The 19,617-nt window shown below is 63.6% G+C and overlaps 1 protein-coding gene across 1 annotated transcript in view; it reads right to left on the bottom strand.

The window, feature by feature from the left end:
- Positions 1–3,346: 3,346 nt before the first annotated feature.
- TMEM132B (transmembrane protein 132B) overlaps positions 3,347–19,617 on the bottom strand; it is a gene marked incomplete at both ends in the record, with an annotated part of 201,275 nt that continues 185,004 nt past the window's right edge. Inside the window, 5 exons of the mRNA XM_084253165.1 lie at positions 3,347–4,486; positions 5,316–5,507; positions 7,898–8,165; positions 8,230–8,441; positions 15,772–15,915. Coding sequence (XP_084109291.1) covers positions 3,347–4,486; positions 5,316–5,507; positions 7,898–8,165; positions 8,230–8,441; positions 15,772–15,915 — 1,956 coding nt within the window. The remainder of the gene's footprint in view (positions 4,487–5,315; positions 5,508–7,897; positions 8,166–8,229; positions 8,442–15,771; positions 15,916–19,617) is intronic.

Consider the following 19,617-nt stretch of genomic DNA (forward strand, 5'->3'; position numbering starts at 1 on the left):
AGGGGGGGAGCCCCAGGAGGCGGCCCCTTTCCCCGGCCCAGCTCAGCTCCCGCTCTGGGCGGCGCAGGGTCTGGGGGACCCCGGGGAGCCCAAGACGAGGTGCGGCAGGAGCCCTCGAGGGGACGCTGCGCCCCACGGCAGGGCGAGGCCCGGCTGCGCGGCCCAGACCCGGGAGGGGCGCCCCTCTCTCTCGCCGGATCCCAGGCGGCGCCGCGGGCCTGGGCGGAAACGCGCCGAGGAGGACGGACAGTCCCCCGGCTTCGCTCCTGCCCTCCCACCCCCCTCCCCCTCCCCCCACCCCCACCCCCCCTCCCCCTCACCCCACCCCCACCCCCCCTCCCCCTCACCCCACCCCCACTCCCCCTCACCCCCACCCCCCCTCCCCCCCACCCCCCTCACCCCCCCACTCTCCCTCCCCTCACCCCCCCTCCCCTCACCCCCCTCCCCCACCCCCCAGCCCCTCCTCACCCCTCCCCACCCTCTGGCCGCTGACCTGTGACCCGACCGACCAGACGCCGTGGGCGGGGCTTGCTGTGGGCGGGGCCTGTCGTGGGCGGGGCCTGTCGTGGGCGGGGCCTGTCGTGGGCGGGGCCTGCCACCACGGCGCCGTCCGAGCAGCTCCGGCCACGCTGCCGCCAGGGCAGGACTGGTCTGTTGTGGGGGGCGAGTGGGAGGAATGGGGGGGACCCAAATAAGGGGTCGGGGAAAATAATAAATAAAACCCAAAGCCACAGCAAGGGCACGGCGGGCGCGGGGGAGCGGGCAGGGCTGCGCCCGGGAGGGAAGCGGGTTCGCGCAGACACGAAGACGCCGCGGGAGGCGCGTGGCCGAGGGGGCCGCGCTGCGGGGGCGCCGGGGCTCTCGGCGCTCGAGGGCGGGACCCCGTGGGCCCCGCGGACCCCGTGGACCTCGCAGACCCCGTGGACCCCATGGACCTCGTGGACCCCGCAGACCTCGCGGACCTCGCGGACCCCGCAGACCTCGTGGACCCCGCGGACCTCGTGGACCCCGCAGACCTCGTGGACCCCGTGGACCCCGTGGACCCCGCAGACCTCGCGGACCTCGCGGACCCCGCAGACCTCGTGGACCACGTGGACCTCGTGGACCCCGCAGACCTCGTGGACCTCGTGGACCTCGTGGACCCCGCAGACCTCGCGGACCCCGCAGACCTCGCGGACCTCGTGGACCTCGTGGACCCCGCAGACCTCGTGGACCCCGTGGACCCCGTGGACCCCGCAGACCTCGCGGACCTCGCGGACCTCGCGGACCCCGCAGACCTCGCGGACCTCGTGGACCTCGTGGACCCCGCAGACCTCGTGGACCCCGCAGACCTCGCGGACCCCGCGGACCCCGCGGACCCCGCGGACCCCGCGGACGAACGACGCGACTCCGACGAACGTTTAAATGTTTTATTCTCATGTTAAAAATGACGCGTCACCTGCGGTTAGAATATACTTTATGCTGGAAAATGAAGCCTCTCGTCTCTGCGGTGTTTCCAGAAAAAATGAAAAAGGAAAAATCCCAAAGTCATGACGTGTGAGCTCACCGCGCCCGGGGCCCCGCGTCCGGGGGGCGCTTCGGGGGCGCCCGTGCTCGCCGCCACCGGGGCTCGCTCTGATTTGGGGGGCGCGGCCGCAGCTCCGGGCGTCGGTGTGGCCCCCCGGCCCGCCCCCCACCCCGCTCGGGTGCGCAGACGCCGGGGCGGGCCTCCGTGGCCACCGCGGGGCGCGGGGGGCGCGGGGGGCTGCGGGGAGGCCAGGGAGGCGCCGCGGCTGCGCCCGGAGCCGGGGCTCCGCGGGCTCCGTCCTTCCTTCAGCTTCTTCTCAAACGCAGCGCCCCGGGTTCAAGCCCCGCGGGGCCTCAATCCTGTCACCACCTGGGAGAGGAAACAGGGGCCCGAAACCGGGGTGTCACGTCTCCTCTGCGGGGGCCGCTCAGAGCCGACTCGGGGGCGCTCCGCGGGGCCGGCCCCTCCGGGCCCATCGGGGACCCCAGCGCGGGCCCCGCCCGCCTGGTACCGCGAGCCGAGGGGGCCCGACGGCGCGCAGCCCGCAGCGAGCCCGGAGCCCGGCGGCGCGGGTCAGCGCCGGCACCCTCGACGGGCGGGGCGGGCGGAGCCGGGGAGGCGCGGGGCCCCTGGGAGGCGCTGCCCCGGGCCCTGAGCGTCCCGGCCCGCGCCCCCGGAGCCCCCCCACCCCGAGAGCTCCACAGCCGGGCTTCCCCGCCTCCCTCTAGGCGCCAGAGCAGCCGCCCGGCTCCGGCCCCGGCCGACCCTGGCCCTCCACACACGCGCGTTCCTGTGGGTCCGGCTGCAGGAGGCGGCGCCGCGCAGACCCCAGAGAAGCGGCGGGGGGCCCTCGACACAGCGGCGCCCCCGGACTCCGCCGCCAGCCCCGCCCTCCAGGGACCCAGGAGGCCCCGCAAGCCCGCTCCTCGGAGCTCCCCCAAGGGCAGCGCCGCCCCGGGGGCGCCGTCACCGCATCCCGGCTCGCTCGGGCTGCTGTGCCCCGCGTGGCTCCCGCAGACCTGGCGGCCCCTTATGCCACGGCGCTGGGGCGCGCCCTCCCTCCGCGCCCGGCGGCTCGCCTCGGGGCGCCCCTCGCCGGCGGACCCCGCGCCTGGCACGTCCAGACGTTCTTCGGGGACAGCGGGACACCCCACAGGACTTCCTCCCCGGCGGGGTGACTCCACGCGCAGCTCCGGTGTAGCACGGGGGGGGGGCCCACGGGGGAAACACGGCTCTTCCCCCGCGTTCCGGTCCGAGGGTGCAGGGGGAGCCCCAGGAAGCTTCACACGCAGGAGGGGAGCTCCACGTCTGCGGCTCGGGACTCCTGGGGTTCCGTCCTTCACGTGACCCTGGACAGTCTGCCCCCCGGGCTCACGATGCCCTGCCCTGTGAGCCCCTCGCCCCAAGCTGAAGTAGAGCTTCTCGGACAGACAGAAGGACGGGCAGGGCGAGGACGCGCGCCGCAGGCCACCAGGCCCCGGCCGACAGGTGGACGCCGGCAGAGCCCTGGGCCCGCATGGACGTCTATGTTTCTGTCCTTCGCCATCCGGAGGTCAGAGGAACCGGGTGCAGGTGCAAAAGCATATAAAAATAACAAGTGAGGGGCCCACGGGCGGCCGCCGTCTGTCCACTCTCAGGCCAAGGGCAGGAAGCGTCCACTGTGCTTTAAGAGGTCTGGGAGTAGAAGCGCCCACGCCGGCCTCTCCAGCCCACGCGGGCGCCGGCTCCCCGGGCGGACTGTGCCCCGGCCCCCCACGGCCCCCAGGCCCACCCGCCCCTCCCGCGGCCCGGCCGCGCCGCCAGACACAGAAGGCATAAAGGTGATGGGAACCGAGGCGGTCACAGCGGGTCGTGCAGCCGGCCCACGTAGTCCCGGAAGTCCCCCGCGCCCAGCGCCAGGTCCGGGCACACCCACTGGACGCTGTCCTCGCCGTCCAGCAGGATGGGGTCGGTGTAGGGGCCGCCGTCCTCGGGCAGGATGGTGGTGTAGGAGGTGAATTTGACGCGCTTCCGCCTGGGCCCCGTGGGGTGCAGGGGCTCGTCGCGCACGTCCTCGTCGTAGGCGCGGTCGGAGGGCCGCAGCAGCGCGCCAGGGAAGGCCTGGGCGCCCCCGTTAAGGAGGAAGTTCCGCTCCTCGAACTGCAGGCCCCGGTCCCCCACGCCGGCGCACTCCTCGGAAGGCAGGGTGAGGTCTGCAGGGCTCTCCAGGAGCTCCACCTCGTTGCCCAGCCACACCCAGTCGTGGGAGTGCGGGATGTTGCCCTGCTCGCTCACCGCCGACCTCTTGTGTCTGTATTTCCAGGCGAACGCCACGCAGTTGACGAGGAAGACCAGGATGGCCAGGCAAAAGACGCACAGCAGCGCGTACATGCCGATCTCCAGGTCGGTCAGGCCCCTGGAGGTCACGGTGAGGTCACTAGGATTGTTGGGCTCCGGGGACTTGCCCTGCGCGGGGAAGCTGGTGAAGGCGTCAGGGCCTCCGCCCTTGAGGGGCCTCCGGCCCTGCCCCTCCCCGGTCGGCTGCCCGGTTGTGCTGTTGGTGCGGTCCTCGTGGCCAGAGGGGGCGCCGGGCTGTGGCCACTGCTGCATGTTCCGCTCCTGGCTCCCCTCGCGCTCGATGGAGTTGCTGAGCTGGTCTTTGTACTCCCGGTGGATGCCCTGGATGTCATTGGTGCCTCCTGGGTGCTCGCCCACATGTGGCTCAAACTTGACCTTGACGTTGCCTTTGCCCACGGCCAGGACGCTCTTCCTCTTGGTCTTCTGGCAGGACTCACTGATCACCATCTCCAGCTTGATCAGGGGCCCCTGCCCTTCGCCCTCTGCCACCACCACCGGCCACTGGGCCTGGAGGTGTGCCGGGACGGACACCACCATTTCATCCAGCGACGAGACCGTGACCGAAAAGTCCTTGGGGTCGTAGATGTCTAAGGGTGTCGCCGAACCGTCACTGAACAAAATCCAAGCGCTGACGATGGCCTCCTGGGAAAAAGGAAAAGGAAGCGTCACGTTACCACAGATTGCTTCGACTCTGCCGGCACAAGCAGGGTTTCTTTGGGTCATTTAAATCTACAGGCCGACAAAAATATACTTCCGTGGTTTATGATCCTGAGCGGCTCTGGGCTGCCCTGAGCGAGGGGCCATGCCGGGCCGGGCCTGCTGCAGCGCGGGAAAGATAATGGACTTTAATGGAGCCGTCGGGTCTGTATTAATGCATTGCACGGTATGCAACAGAATTTGACCTTTCTGCAAAACACCCGAAAGACCAGGCCATTCATCTGAAGCAGCGTCGGGTGCCACTCATCAGGCCACTGCTGAGGAGAACATCCTTTATTAAGAGGCCGGCGCTGACAGGCAGCAGAGCACGCCCGGCTGGGAGGATGGGGACCCTGGCCGGCTCGGGGGCACCACATCAGGGAGCTCCAGATTTGACCGCCGGCGTCACTGAGATGGAGACGCGCGTCGGAGCTGGTGACATGCGTCAGGAGCGGTTTGGTGCCCACTGGCACTGCGTGTTCCAAGCAACCGAAATGGAAGTTCCGAGCATCCAAACCGCCTGCTCGGGCAGACGTGGAAGCAGGACCTGATGAAAGTATCAGAGTTGGAGCCGCACAGCAAAGGGCACATCGCGATCTGGACATTTAGGGGCGTTTAGAGGAGAATGCATCAGTGCCCGCCAGCTCTCCCTGAGCCGGGCCAGGCCAGAGGAGCGTCCCTTGGCCAGCGCCAGCAACCAGGGCGCCCCTGAGCTCTGCGGGGGGCGGGGGAGAGCTGCCTGGGCAGGGAGGACTAAAGGACTGGGGAGCCCCACCTGCTGTGGGGCTTGGAGGGTGTCCTGGGCGGCCACCGTGGAGACAAGGGCCCTTCTGTCAGCTCGGTGAGGCTGCAGGGAGAGGGACAGGCCGGCCACCAGCTGCACGCCCAGGTCCACGATGGTGACACGGTCGTCCAGCACAGTGACCGTCTTCTCCGCCAGGATGGAGTCAGACAGCGGGGAGAGGACCTTGGAGGAAGCAGAGAGGTGCCAGTCACTTCAGCCCCTGAACCGCGGTCTCCGCCAAAGCCCCCTCCGTCCCCTGCTACGTGAACCAGCTGGTGGACTCTGGGTGCGCGAGCCAGGAGCGAGTGTTCATCACACTTGCCGGGGCAGGGGTGTCACGAGCAGCCCCCCACCCCAGTGTCGTGCGATGATCACAGCCGTGTAGTCTCCAAGAGGAGCCTGATTTGATTTAAAGGCAGACGCTCAAAACTGCGCACCTTGGAAGGGAAGCAGCCAAGAGTGACATTTGCCCAACAACGGACACTTGGGGGGAAAGAGGCAGGACCGTGGGGAGCCCTTGAAAGGAGCATTGGACCAGCTGAGGGCCGAGGGGGCCCTTGAGGGCCAAGGTGGGGCTCCGGGAGCAGAGTGGTCCCGGGTGGCAGACACAGGGGCAGACGCTGGCCCCCCAGCACGAGCTCACACCCACCTCATCCCTGACCAGAACCCAGTAAGCTCCCCTGGACCCCTGGACTCTGGCCCGCTGTGCTCTGACTTAATATGTTAATGTTGTTTTGAGTGGCTAAGCTTATGGTGATTATAAAAAGTCTGCCCAGCACTAAGAGGAACCCCAAACGACAGCGTGAGGAGTCCAGCACTGCGGGTGAGGTGACACTCTGCAGACACGAGGGAGGCTACTCGGCAAGAAAGAAGGCCGAGTGCCTGCCAGGGGCCCGGAGGGGCGGCCGCCGTGACCTGAGTCAGACAAAGACAAGCACCTGTGGTCTCGCGCACACGTGGAAGGTAAGAAACAAAAACAAGTGACCGAAGTAAAACAGAAATCACCTTTTAGACTGTAAGGCCAAAAAGCGTTATCAGAAGAGGGGAAGAAATGGACAAATCGGGTGACAGGAGTGGGGGGTGCGACGAGCGACGGAATTAGGACCTTCGTGGGGACACAATGTGGCCTGCGCGGGATGGCGTCAGCCAGCGCATCCTCAACAGAGTATTTTTTTTTTTACTCCAGCTCTGTCAAACGTTCACTTCAGTAATTCAGTAACAATGAAAATATAACCTGATTAACTATGAACTGTAACATTTAAAAAATTTATTAAAAAGATAGGCTGCACGAGTTCTGCATAATTATCCTGTCAAACTGCCTTAAAAAACTGGCTAAAAATACTGCTACTAACAAAAGAGCACTTAACTGCGGGTTTTTTTTAAGTATTCTTAGTAGAAGTTTCGTAAAAATCATATTGCCACGGCTCACGGTGTGCGAAAACCAGTGGTTAACCCTGGAGGTTAGGAAAACAGAAGGCCAGCATCTCAAGGCCCACGTGGGAGGGGAGGCGCTGGGGGACACGGTCGCCTGCGGGCAGCCCCCCTGGCTGAGGCGGCTCTCCATGCTGGGGCGAGGCTGAGAGCACGGAGCGTGTCGGATGCGCTGTGGCTCCTCGTGGTTCTCTTGCGTGCACACTCACAAGTACACACACTTCCGTACTCACACAAGCACATGCTCACATGCACACATGCCCTCAGACACACACACACTCAGACACGCTCAACAGACTCACACGCACTCGCAGGCACACTCAAGCACATGCACTCACAGTGCTCAAGACACACATGCAGGTGCACACTCAGACACACACGCACTCACGCACATTCACACACACACTCAGTACACACATGCACAATCTCACGCACTCACACCCCGACGCCAGTCGGACTTGCAGACACACACACATGCACTTGCACACTCACGCACGTGCACACATGCATGCACACAGCACCGGCCAGGCTCGCAGCGCGCACGCACGCACATGCACTTGCACACGCTCGCACTTGGACACACACGCGCGCGCACGGCACTGGCCGGGCTCGCAGACACACACACATGCACTTGCACACGCTCGCACTTGGACACACGCGCGCGCACACGGCGCTGGCCGGGCTCGCAGACACACACACATGCACTTGCACACGCTCGCACTTGGACACACACGCGCGCGCACGGCACTGGCCGGGCTCGCAGACACACACACATGCACTTGCACACGCTCGCACTTGGACACACGCGCGCGCACACGGCGCTGGCCGGGCTCGCAGACACACACACATGCACTTGCACACGCTCGCACTTGGACACACACGCGCGCGCACGGCACTGGCCGGGCTCGCAGACACACACACATGCACTTGCACACGCTCGCACTTGGACACACGCACGCGCACACGGCGCTGGCCGGGCTCGCAGACACACACACATGCACTTGCACACGCACACACGTGCACACATGCACACACACAGCACCGGCCGGGCTCGCAGCGCGCACGCACGCACAGGCACTTGCACACGCACGCACTTGCACACTCGCGCGCGCGCGCACAGGGCGCCGGCCGGCCGCGCGTACCTGCACGGTGGTGATGCCCGGCTCCCGGCCCACCAGCGTCCGGCCCTCCTGCAGCTGCGCGACCCGTGGCTCCTCCACCTTCATGGACGCGGCGACCAGGTGCGTGATGTCGAACTGCCAGTCGGGGCCCAGCAGGAAGCGCGGCGGGCCCGGCCCGGCCTCGGCGGCGAACTGCGCGAGCACGCGCACCTTGGCGCGCTGGAACTGCAGCGCGCACCCGCGGCCGCGGCGCTCCTCGTCGTCCTCGTCCTCGCTGTCCCGCGCCGGCCTGGGGGGCGCAGGCTCAGCCGCCGCGCGCCCGCGCCCCCCGCCCCGCCCCCCGCGCCCCTCACCTCCTGTCGGCCGCCGCCGGCACCGGCACGCGCCAGCCCTTGACCTGGCTCAGCTCCGCGTCCGAGAGCGCGATCTGCAGCGGCAGGCGCGGCGCCCACACGGTCACCAACAGCTGCGCCGTGAAGTGCTGGTGCGTGAAGTTCACGACCGTGTCCACCTTGCTCTTCATCTCCCGCCCGTTCACGAAGATGGCGTCGCAGGTGTTGGAGACCTGGGGGGGCCCGGAGATGCACCGAGATGCTCCCGAGGACCCGCGGGGGAGGCCGACGCGGGGCGCGGGCGCTGCTGGCGCGCCCGATGGTCAGAGGCGCCCCGATGGTCAGACGCGCCGCCTGCAGCGCCGCAGGGCCCGGGGGGTGGGGGGGCAGGGAGCGGGCCTCGCGGGGCGCATCGCCCGAGACCGTCCTCCGCCGCGACGGGGCCTTCCCGAGCCCGCCCAGGCGGCCGTGGCCTCCCCAGGGGCACCGGCGCGGGGCTGCCCGCGCCCCCTGGGGCTCCCTCCTCGGGGCCGGCCCCCGGGGTCCGCGTCGCCCCTGCCGGAGCCCGCGCCCGGCCCTCCCCGACCCCCGCGGGCCCGTCCCGAGCCGCCTCTCCGGGGCCCGCGAGGCGGGAAGGGCCACCGAGGGAGGCGTGGACAGAGCCCCGTCCACCGCCCACCCGGAGGCCGCGGCCGGCCGCGCCGCAGGGGGCCGAGGGCAGCTGATTCACAAACCTAAGGCGTGAAAATTAAAGCAAATCCCAAGAGAGGTGCCCAGAGAGTTATGCGCTCCCAACCTAAGAGGCATCAAGAGTTATAAAATCACTCAAACCCTTTCTTTTTCCTCTAAAATAGCCTTATAAGTCTGTATCGTTAGAATAAAAGGCAAACATCCCACGATCACCTCAGCAGGCACCCCCCAAAAAATCTGACAGAACACCCCCTCATGACAAAAGCATTCAACAAACTCGAAACAGAGGGGAAGTTTCCCAGCAGGACAAAGGCCTGTATTAAAAAGCAGCCGCCATCATACTTCATGGACACGTGAACGTTTTCCCCAAGATGGGGGACGCGGCAGGGCGTCCACTCTCACGGCCACTGCCCAGCATCTCCCGGGGCTCTCGCCAGGGCATCAAGGCAGGACAGAGGAGTCAGAGGCCTCAGCCTGGTAGGAAGGAGTAAGCCCTTTACGGAGGACATGGCCTCGGGAGCGCAAGTCCTAAGGAATCCACCGGAAACACTATGAAAACCAATAACAAGTTCAGGGCACGAGGCCAGCACACAAGCCCCGCTGTCCGCACGCAAGCAGGCAATGGGCGAAATCACGCAAATGATTCGTGAGAATGGCTTCAAAAAATAAATACTCAGGGACAAACATAGCAGAAGGAGGTGCAGAATGTGTGCTCTGAAAACCAAAAGCCTTGCTGGGAGGAGCCTCATCCAGGAGGGGCACCCCAGAAACGGCCAGGAGACCGTGACTATAAAGAGGGCAAAACTCCCCAATTCCCTCTAAAGATTCAACGGAATGTCTATCCAAATTCCCAAGTTCCAGCTGCCTTTCTGGCTGAAATTAACAAGTTCACCCCAAAATTTATCTGGAAATGCAAGAGGCTGAGACTAGTCAAAACAATCGTGAGCCCACGGTCTCAGGATCCACACCCACCCGTCACAGAGCTCGCCGGAGCTCCTGCAAGGCCGAGGGGCGTCCCAGCAGGAGACACGAAGGTCGCCGACAGCACTGAGATGCACACACGCCCCCATTCCCAGGCAACGGACTTTCAAAAAGGCTGATGAGACAACAGACTTTAAAACAAACGGTGTTGAGCAACCGGACAGCCACGTGTAAAAGATTCGATTGACATCACACGTAAAAATTAACTCAAAATGGAATACAGAAGGAAATGCAAGAGACAAAACTATAAAACTTGTACAAAACGTATACAAGAAAAGGCTTGTGAACTTGGATTAGGCTCTTATTTCCTTTTCCCTTCGTTTTCTCTTGTTGGGGTAACACTGGTTTATAACACTGTGTGGCTCCGGGCCCAGGGTCACCCCACCCCGTGCAGGTCGCCCCCACACCCCCACAGCCCGTGTGCCCTTCCCCCTGCGTGGACAGGCTAGTATTTCTTAACTACCATAAGAATAATGTGAACTATAAAAGAAAAACTTGATAGATTGGAACTCGTCAAAATGAAAAGCTTCTGTTCTTTAGAAGAACGTGCAGAACATGAAAAGACAAACCACAGACTGGAAGGAAGTATTTTCAGGCCATATATCTGAGAACGGACCTGTCAGCAGAAAGAGAACCACCTACACTGAAACATAAAAAAAAAAAAAAAACCCAATTTTAAAAAACAGACAAAAGACCCGCACAGCCACTTGATCGAACACCTGAGGCAGGAAGTAGCTCATGAAAAGATGCTCAGTGTCACTCACCTTTAGGAAAATGCAAAATTAAAACCAAAATGGGAAACTTGCATATATCTATGAGAGCGACTAAAATTTTAAAAGCTGACCCTCTCGAGTGTTGACAGGACAGGGTGATACCAGAACACTCAAAACGCAGTGGTAGGAATGCCCAACAGAGCAACCACTTTAGAAAACAGCCCCGCAATTTTTTTGAAAAGCTAAACATACACTCCCCACATGATACAGCTTTTCTGTGCTAGCGAAGTGGAAGTCCAGAGAAAACTTGCATGCACACCTCTAATGACCTTCACTGCGAGAGCCAAAAGTCAAGAACCACACAAACGTTCATCAACGAATGGAGAAGCAGGGGAGCACCGCCGAGGGAGCACTCCCCGGCAGTAAAACAAACCAGCCGCTGGTCTTCGGGGCAATGCAGGCAAATCTCCAATTATTTACACCAAGTAGAAGAAGCTACTTCGTATCGTTTCATTTGTACGAAATTCTAGAAAATGAACATAAATCTTCGGGTGCAGAGAAAAGGTAAGTGTTTGCCTGACTGATTTGAGTTTCACGGGGAAACCCATGAATTTGCATATGAAGCGGGTACGTTCTGGCCACGATGAAACTGCGTGGCAGGAGTTTAAAGCATGGACCAAGCAACAAACATCCACAATGCCACACACGACACAGCACAGGGGCCGCGGTCGACCCGGCCGACACCCAAAACCCAGTCACGGGACTCCATCGACCCCAACCTTGGCCCAGAGGGGGTCTGGGCGGAGAGGAGGCGATGAGAGCGGGCAGGGAGGAGGGGCAGCTCTGGCGATGTCTGCCCAGCGCAGGGTGCGGGGGACGTACGGGTCTCCCTGGCGCACCCCAAGATCTCTCTGCGTCACACAGAAACAATTCCAGGATGTTGGTTCTTACTCTGAGATGCCAAAGACAGAAGTGAACACAGGCGCTAATTAGTGTTGGCCGAGAGCGAGCCGGCAGGCATGGGGCGCTGAGAAAGCAGCGACTCTCCTCGGCCCACAGGAAATGCGTCTGCGGGGAGGGCGGACTCGGAACATCCCGTCACCGCGCGGGGCCGAGTCAGGCTTGTCTTGGCTGCCAGGCCCCTGAGGGTGGGCGAAGGGAGGGGGATTCGTGCCAGGACAGAACAGTGGTGTCCTGGGGGGTTCTTCCCAGCGGTACAAAAGCAGAAAGGAAGAGACTCAAGCGCTGTGGGTTGAGCCTCGTCTCCTCCTCACGCCGGGCCAGCCTGGAAGCTGCTCCGGGAGCCCCCAGGCCCCGGATTGCAGGGGCCCTTCCAGGCACGCGAGCGCACAGACGCTCCAGCCCGCGCCCTCCACTCCATCAGCACCCTCAGGTCCTGCAACATCCTCAGTCCCCCAGGGGGCCGGGGCTGCACCCCACGAAGCAGTTCCACCGAGGCCTGGGCCAAGCTCTCCTGCTGGGGATTCTCCACATCTGACAGCCCCAGATCTTAGATAAAAATCTAAATTCCAGACACACCCGTCTTAAATGAGAGCGCTTTCGCTTTCGTAGCTTGTACAGAGGCGTCGCTGATCTACTTTTCAAGGTGATGAACGTGGATGTGCAGTGGACGAAGCTTACTCCAGCCCCCTGTGGCCGCCATACCCCTGGGCCGCCGTCCTGCACGGTAGGGCTGTTCCGTGCTCCCGCCAGAGACCCAGAGGGGTGCCGGCGCTGGGCTGAGCAGGGGTGTGACGTGGACAGTGGTACCAACTCCCCGTCACAGGGCACAGCCCTGGGCATGGCCCGCAGCCGCAGCTGGACACCCCCCTGGACTCCAGAGCTGCCCCAGGAGATGCGGGAAGTTCTTGCTGCAGGACAGCGGCGTCAGTGCCTGCGTGGGGCGTGGGGGCTTCTCTTCCCAGCACTCACAAGGGCGCCGTCCACGGGGACGTCTGAGTAGGGACCAGAGAACGGGAGGGGCGTGGGCCTCCTGCTGGGGGAGAGCACGTCCAGTCCTGAACACACACCACAAACAGGTTTTATGGGCCCCCCACCCCAGACCATAGAGATCCCAGACACAAGGACACGTCCATCCCAGCTCGCCCTCCCACAAACCCCCCACGCAGGAGAACAACCCGGCCGGACGCGGCGCCGTAAGCTAGGGGCACGCCACACCAGGCTCCCCGCGCGGCGACAGCGGCCCTGCTCCTGCCCACGGCCGCCTGTGAGCCCCCAGCGATAGAGCAGCTGCCCGCACTGCACCCCGCCCCTGCGGCCAAGCCGGAGCCTCGTGGGCAGCAGCCGAAGGAGACGCCCTGCCGGGGCCTCCGGGGCTCTGCCGGCTGGTCCGGGACGCCGGAAGCCTGGGGACAGCTGCACCCGCTGCTCCCCTTGTGAGCGGCCTCCCCAGGGCCGGGAAGCAGGTCAGCCCGGGTCCTCCCGCGGCCACGCCCTGGAGTCGCCCTTGCCCCGCGCAGAGGCCAAGCTGAGCTGGGTCCCGTCCATGACTGCGAACCTGCCAGCTTTCACCTGCTGGTAGTAACACGTTCATTAAAGCCCACGCGCCCCACACACACCACGAGGAGGCAGCCTCCGCTGAGTTGCTGCTTTTAACGTAGAAGGGTTGTCAACTTAAAGCTTGGCGTCTGGCCTCCCCGTCTATTCGGCCTCTCTGACTTTTGTCCTCAGGTCCCCAAACGCCACATGACCCCACATCAGCAAAGCCGTCTGTGTGTCTGTCCCCACAATCGCGCCTCTCTGAACACCCCGTTACCTAAACCATGCCCTGTGAACGGGGCTTCCACGCGTGAAGACCTTGATGGCCCTGCAAGACCCTCCCAGGGCGCCCCAAACTCTGCAGGGGTATGAACATCGGCGCCCCGGGTGACCCCGAGCGCTGGCAGGCCCGGGCGGCCCCGCTCAGCTCAGTCGCAGCAAGAGTTACAAACACACGAGCGGTGACAAGTGCCCGCAGTGTTCAGCTCACCCCTCCCAACACCCCAACACCCGCAGCTCAGCCACAAAGCGCCTGAGCATGGAGACCCCCACATGCTGGTCCCTCTGAGCACAGGGCCACACTCACTGGACGGACACCCCATATCACAAGGCCACATGAGGGGTAGCTGAGCAAGAAATGATTGTCCCCCAGACGCGCGGGTGGGGCGGGGCAGAGGGCGTCTTGGTGCGTTTCTGTGGGGGGTAGGTGGGGGCGGGGGCAGCCTAGCACCCAGGGATAAGGGAGGCCAGAACTCGCACTTGCCGCAGAGGGCAGAGCCCAGGACAGGAGGGGCCCAGCCGGGGGCTGGGGGCAGACTCTGGGGTCATGACAGGCGCCCATATCGGCAACCTCACACCCGCCCGCCTCCACGGGGCCCCCAGATCTCCTGAGTGGCTGGAGCAGGAGGCGGGGGTGGACGCCGAGTGGGTTGTCAGAGGCTCCTGGGTGGCAGCGGCCAGTCCTGCTGCTGTGCAGATGCCCACGGCCCGGTTCAGGCCCGCCCAAGCCCGGATCACAAGGCTTCAGATCTTTTTAATCCGGCCGCCCCAAGGGTGTCTGCCGAGCCCGGGGCAGGCTGGAGTCTGAAGTGAGTCCACCTTCTGTGCGGAGGGAGAATTAGCATTCCAAGCCCGGGCAACAGACGGTGCCAAGTCTGGGTTTCCTGAGGATTAATTCTGGCTTAATTAGGCCGCACAGACACAGCACTTCTTGAGCCAAAGCGTCTTCGGCTCACGACACAGCTGCCGGGGTCACGGTCAGCGGACGGGGTCTCGGCCACTGCAGCATGACCCTGCCGGCTCCTCAGCCCACCGCGAAGGCCTGTGGGGTCCCCTCTACCCCCCAACTGCAGCCTCACGCATGGCGTGAGGAAGGACAGGACCAGCAGTGCCGTTCCTGGGTGAGGGCTCTCATGGCGACTTCAGGAGGGAGGAGAAGCCTGAAGATTTCAGCCCTGTCAGGCCTGTCTCCCCGAGGTCGCCGTTGCAAAAGGAACAGCCAAACAATATGCAGAGAAAAACAGGCAGAAACGCCAAACTTGGTGGTTCAAACAGATCCCTGCAAAGGACCGAGAAAGCCAGGAGCCGGCGAGGCTGAATGGGGGGTGGTAGATACGCTAATTAGAAAGGAGAACCTGGTTCCCCAACTTCGAGCTGCGGCCCCTGGTGAGACTCAGTCCAGGTGGCGCAGGGATTCTTTTCATTCAGTCATCTTTTAACTTAATAGTCATTCATTTTAATGTATATTAACAAAAAGTTAGTGAAACCAGCCCCCCAAAGCTGAAACCAACCCCCAAACTAGCCCCGTATTGTTTCTGCCCACAGGGTGGCCAGAGCCCATTCTAATTCTGTTTGCTGTTTCAGCCTGGCCACTTTAGCAGCCAACTTACGGCTCCTTCTTCCCCACAGCAGGACCGACTGTTCTTCCCAAGCAGTTCTGCTTCTCTGGTCAAAGAACCCCAACAACCTGGACCCGGTCTGCGTCAGGCTCCCCACTGCTGGAGGGTCCCACCCCCCACACGTGGACAAGGGCCCCCGCACCGCACCGCAGGCGGCCCTCTGCCAACTCTGTCCCCTGCCTGCCCCGCCTCCTCCCGCCAAACTCACATCCCTGTGCCCCCAGCCCTCTCCCCGCCAAAGGAATTCAGCTCCCAAGTTCCCTGGAACCCCAGCTCCCCAGATGTGATACAGCCCCTTCTCCACGCCGGGGGAGGGGGAGGCAGCGCTGACTCTGGGCTCCAGGCTCCTGCCTCCTGCCGAGTCCGTTGCAAGCCGGTTGGCACCGCTGCGGCATTATGCGCACCAGCCAGCCAGGCCCTGGAGGCGTGCACGGGTTCTAGTGATGAGGCTAAGTTAGCATTTAAGTTGGCAAAAGTGAGGGATTTGAGGAAAATATACTGAAGAGATGACATTATTGGGCGTGGCGAGCTGACGGAGTGGACGAGGCAGCAAGTGAACTGCTCACACGGGGGAAGCTCGTCCTCGGAGCACAGGAAGGAAATAATCTCTGCTCAGGGCTCTGATGAGGCCCCATAGCCAGGAGGGAGCAGCTCCTGATCCCGGGGGGCCCTGCCATCAGTCCCTCTCCCCTGAGCGGGTCGCCCCGCCCCCGCCCTGAGCAGCGATGCCGGGTCAGGACCCAGGTCTGGGACAGGAGCCGGGGCGGGGACGCGGCGGGTACCTTGATGACGTCCTCGTCCGCAGACCTGCACTCCACGGCCGGGGACACGTCCACCACGGACCCATCCTCCTCCACGGCCACGACCTTGACCGGCACCGAGACCACCTTCCCCGTGAGGACGGCCGTGTTCAGCACCTCCGTGTCCTGCGGGGAGAGAGGGCGCTGGTGGAAGGGCGCGGGGGAGCAGGGGAGGGCCCCCCGAGGGCCCCCCACCTCCCACCTTCGTCCCGGCCCCGCCATCTGAGACAGCCCAGAGGGGCGAGCGCACGGAGGCCGCAGCTGGACACCCCCGACCGCTGGGTCCATCCCGGACGAGAGAAGCAGCCGAGGCTTCCCAGGCCCCAGGGGCCACGGGTCAGGGTCCCAGCGCCCGAGGTCCCCGCCTCCCCCACGCCCCCCATCCAGGCCTGCAGGCACCACTTCTGCACTGCCAAGGGGTCTTTTTGATTTTTTCCAGAGCCCAGCTCACTGGCGAGCGGCAACCTGCTTCCACAGCACGCAAACATGGAGAACAGAGCCTTGGCGTGGAACCGCAATTAGGATGTTTGAGAAGGACGGACTAGGAGGACAAGAGCACAGAGAACGGAGAACTGGGCGGCCCGGCGCCACCCGCAGGCCTCCGAGCACCCAGGCTCCCCCCACGCCCGGGTCGTTCTCGACGCCCACACCGTGCTCGTTTCTCTCGTCCTCTGAGGACCCCGTGGCTTTCTGGCCCCGTCTGTCAAGCTCCTACCCTCCCCGCCGCCCGCCCTCGCAGCGGCGCGTCTCACACGCACGCCCGCCTTCCTGCGGCCCCTGAGCCAGCGGCCCAAGTGAGCGTCTTTATTTCAACTCAGATCGTTCCTCTCCTGGATGAATCCCCTGGAAAGCTCCAGCTTTCTCAAGCTGAAGTCCAGCAGGGTTGACCCTTGCCCTCCCCGCTCTGCCCCCCCCAGGTGAGCCCCACAGTGAGGGCCCCAAGTTCTTCTCCCAGCGCCGGCTCATCTGCGCCTTCTGCTCTTACAGACCCAGCGCCCCGCCCCCTCCCCGGCCCGGCCCAGCCGCACGTCTTCCTCAGGGACTCAGGGCTTTGGGTCGGCGCGGGGGGGCAGATGGCCAGCCCGGCCCCAGGCTGCCCGGCGTGGAAATCCCCGCCAGTGCTCACTCCGGATCTACTCGGAGACGCTGAACCTGTCTTCTCATCACACCGGACACCGCAGGGCCCGGGCCGCCTGAGCTCGCGACTCCACGGCCACCGCAGCTCTGGGCTGGCACCTGGGGTACGGGGAGCAGAGGCCAGGTCAGCTCCCGGGCCTGGGGCGGGGCCGCGCACGTGGCTCCACGCCGGTTAGTGGATCTGAGTTTCAGAAAACCTGACTCAAGCGGAATGACCCGCCATGGGTGTTCTACGCGTCCAGTGTCGCCAGAAGTCTGGAGGAGAGTGGCTGCGGCCTCCGGTCCTGACTCGGCGAGGTCAGGGCTGCTTCTTGCAGCTCTACCGGCCCCTTCCTGAAGCAGCGAGGGGTGCCCACGACTCCGGCCATCTTTCCACCACCTAGCAGGGAGAAGCACACCTGCCGCACCTGCTTCTTGTCTCAGGACATCGGGCCTTGCACACGGTGGCCCGCCTGCAGAGGCAGGCAGAGCGGGCGTCCACCGGGAAGCTGGCAGTGGACAGCTGGGCTTACGAGCTACTGCTTCAAGTTCATTGTCAGCACCTGCCACAAGGTGCTTCCCCAGAGCCTAAGCTCCCTGATCTGAAATATGAGGTCAGTAAAAGCACCTGTTGTGGAGTGAACTTACGGAAATGAAATGGGCAATCTAGGTACAAAGCTTCGAATAGCGCCGGCATGTGATGAGCAAATGAGAATTGAATAAACGCGGCGATTACAGTGGGTGTTTTAAAAATTTCCTTCAGGAAAGGATCAAGGAGCCACCGCGCAGGCTCATAAAGGGACTCGGAGGGAAATCCCACTGCCAGCCTTTGCGAGGGTCGCGGAGAGGAGCTGGGCCACAGCGGGCAGCACGACCACAGGTGAGCTTCACCCCACACTCAAAAATGGCTCCACCCAACATATGTCAAGGGATCCTGTCACACTCAGAACCCCGAGTGTCAGCTCAAGCACCCGGGGTTCCTTGTCCGATTTTCTAAATCAGCCCCTCACACTGCACCCCAAACCTAAGAAAGGGGAACAGATGGAATCAGAGGATGATAGTGATGCTGCTGCTGCTGCTGCTGCTCATGGAGGAAGAGGAGCAAGAGGGTGAAGGGGTGGCGGGGCAGGGGGAGCTGGGGGAGAGATGTGTTTCAGTCCTTTACACATAATTGCTCCTTCCGTTTTCTCAACAAGCTTCCTGAGACAGTCACTGGGTTGCTCCCAAGTTGTAGACTGTGTTTTTCATGGACATTAAAGCAGGCGTCCTTGGCTTGTGGCCACATCCCTCCCATCTCTGCCTGTGCTTCCTCACATCCCACTGCCCTGCTTCTCCCTGTGCCTGTGTGTCTTAAACCCCACTCCTTTTTCTCCTAAGAGCACCCCTTGTTGGATCAGGGGTCTGCCATCAACTCTGGAGGATCCCTTGACTTATCCTTAATTAAGGATCCTCCAGGGGCAAAAGCCAGCTTCCGGAACTGGGTAAAGCAAGGCGCCATCGAGCAGCCCCAGCCTCCCGTGACCAGGAAAACAGCAGAAGTGCACCTGCGCGGAGGGCAAAGCTCCCCCTCCTGCTGCTCTCACGCTCTGGGAACGCGATGGGTGTTCTGTTTGCCATTTCCATAAAAAACTCAACAGCAGGTGCCGCTTGCCTGTAAGCAGATGTCGTCGTGCTCAGCGATCTACACGCCCTGGTCTTCCACAGTTTATATTTGCTTATGTTTCAAGGAAGTGGCCAGGAAATGGCCTTGCCTATTTCCAAGAGAGAAGAGGCGCCGGCCGTGCGCAGGAAGCCATCCCCTCCGCTCCGGTGACGTGCTGGCACTGGCGGGACGCAAGGTCTAAACAAGTGAAGGCCTGAGACAGCTGTTGTCTGACGCCCCGTTCAGGCCAGCGGGGTGGGGGCTGCCAGTGGAGATGGGGTGCACAGGCATCCGCCAGCCTCCCCAGGAGAAGGAAACGAGAGTAGTTATGGACTGATGGAGCCACGCCTTTGGGTGTGCCGCGGCCACACATAAACTCCCGCAAACTCCCTGGGGGCGGGGGAGAAGCTGTTCTAGAATATTTGGCCTGAGCTAATCCTATTGCTAGACAGAGAAAAACGTCCACATCTTCACTCGATGCTTCAGGTAGGCGTCGCGCCGCCCCGAGCGGGCAGGTGAGGCGTGACGACAGCAGGGAAGCCCCTCGGCCGGCGGCTCAGACAGCGTGGCGCTCGTGGGCCCGAGTGGCTCTCACGTCCACATTTCTGTGTGGCGGAGGCGTCTGTGGAGCGTCGTCGAGGCGCGGAGGGACTCGGGAAGGGACACGGGCAGTGGGAGAAGCCGCAGCCAGATGCGCACTGACTGAGCTCATCCTCGCTGGGAACTTGGCCCCTGACCCGCACCTGTCCTCGCCGCAGGGCCGAGCCACCTGCCCATCAGCGGGCTGCTCTGGGCCGTGATGGGCTCCAGGCCTGCCCTGTGACCCTGGGGCCCACCAGAGGGGCCCTCTGCCCACGGCCCTAAGCTCGCTGGTGCGGGAACCAGGCCCACCGGTGCCGCCCCTCCCGGGACCAGGCCGGACTCGGCCCACCTGGTGACCGAGGGCGCTTGGGGCCAGGGCACAGGGCCAGGGCATGGGGCTAGGGCGTGGGGCCAGGGCGCAGGGCAGGCACTTGGCTGGGGCCAGGGCCACCCAACGGGGCCCTGCGGCCCCGCACGAGGAGACGGCG

The sequence above is a fragment of the Talpa europaea genome (assembly GCF_964194135.1).
Source record: "Talpa europaea genome assembly, chromosome: 14".
Classification (NCBI taxonomy): Eukaryota; Metazoa; Chordata; class Mammalia; order Eulipotyphla; family Talpidae; genus Talpa; species Talpa europaea.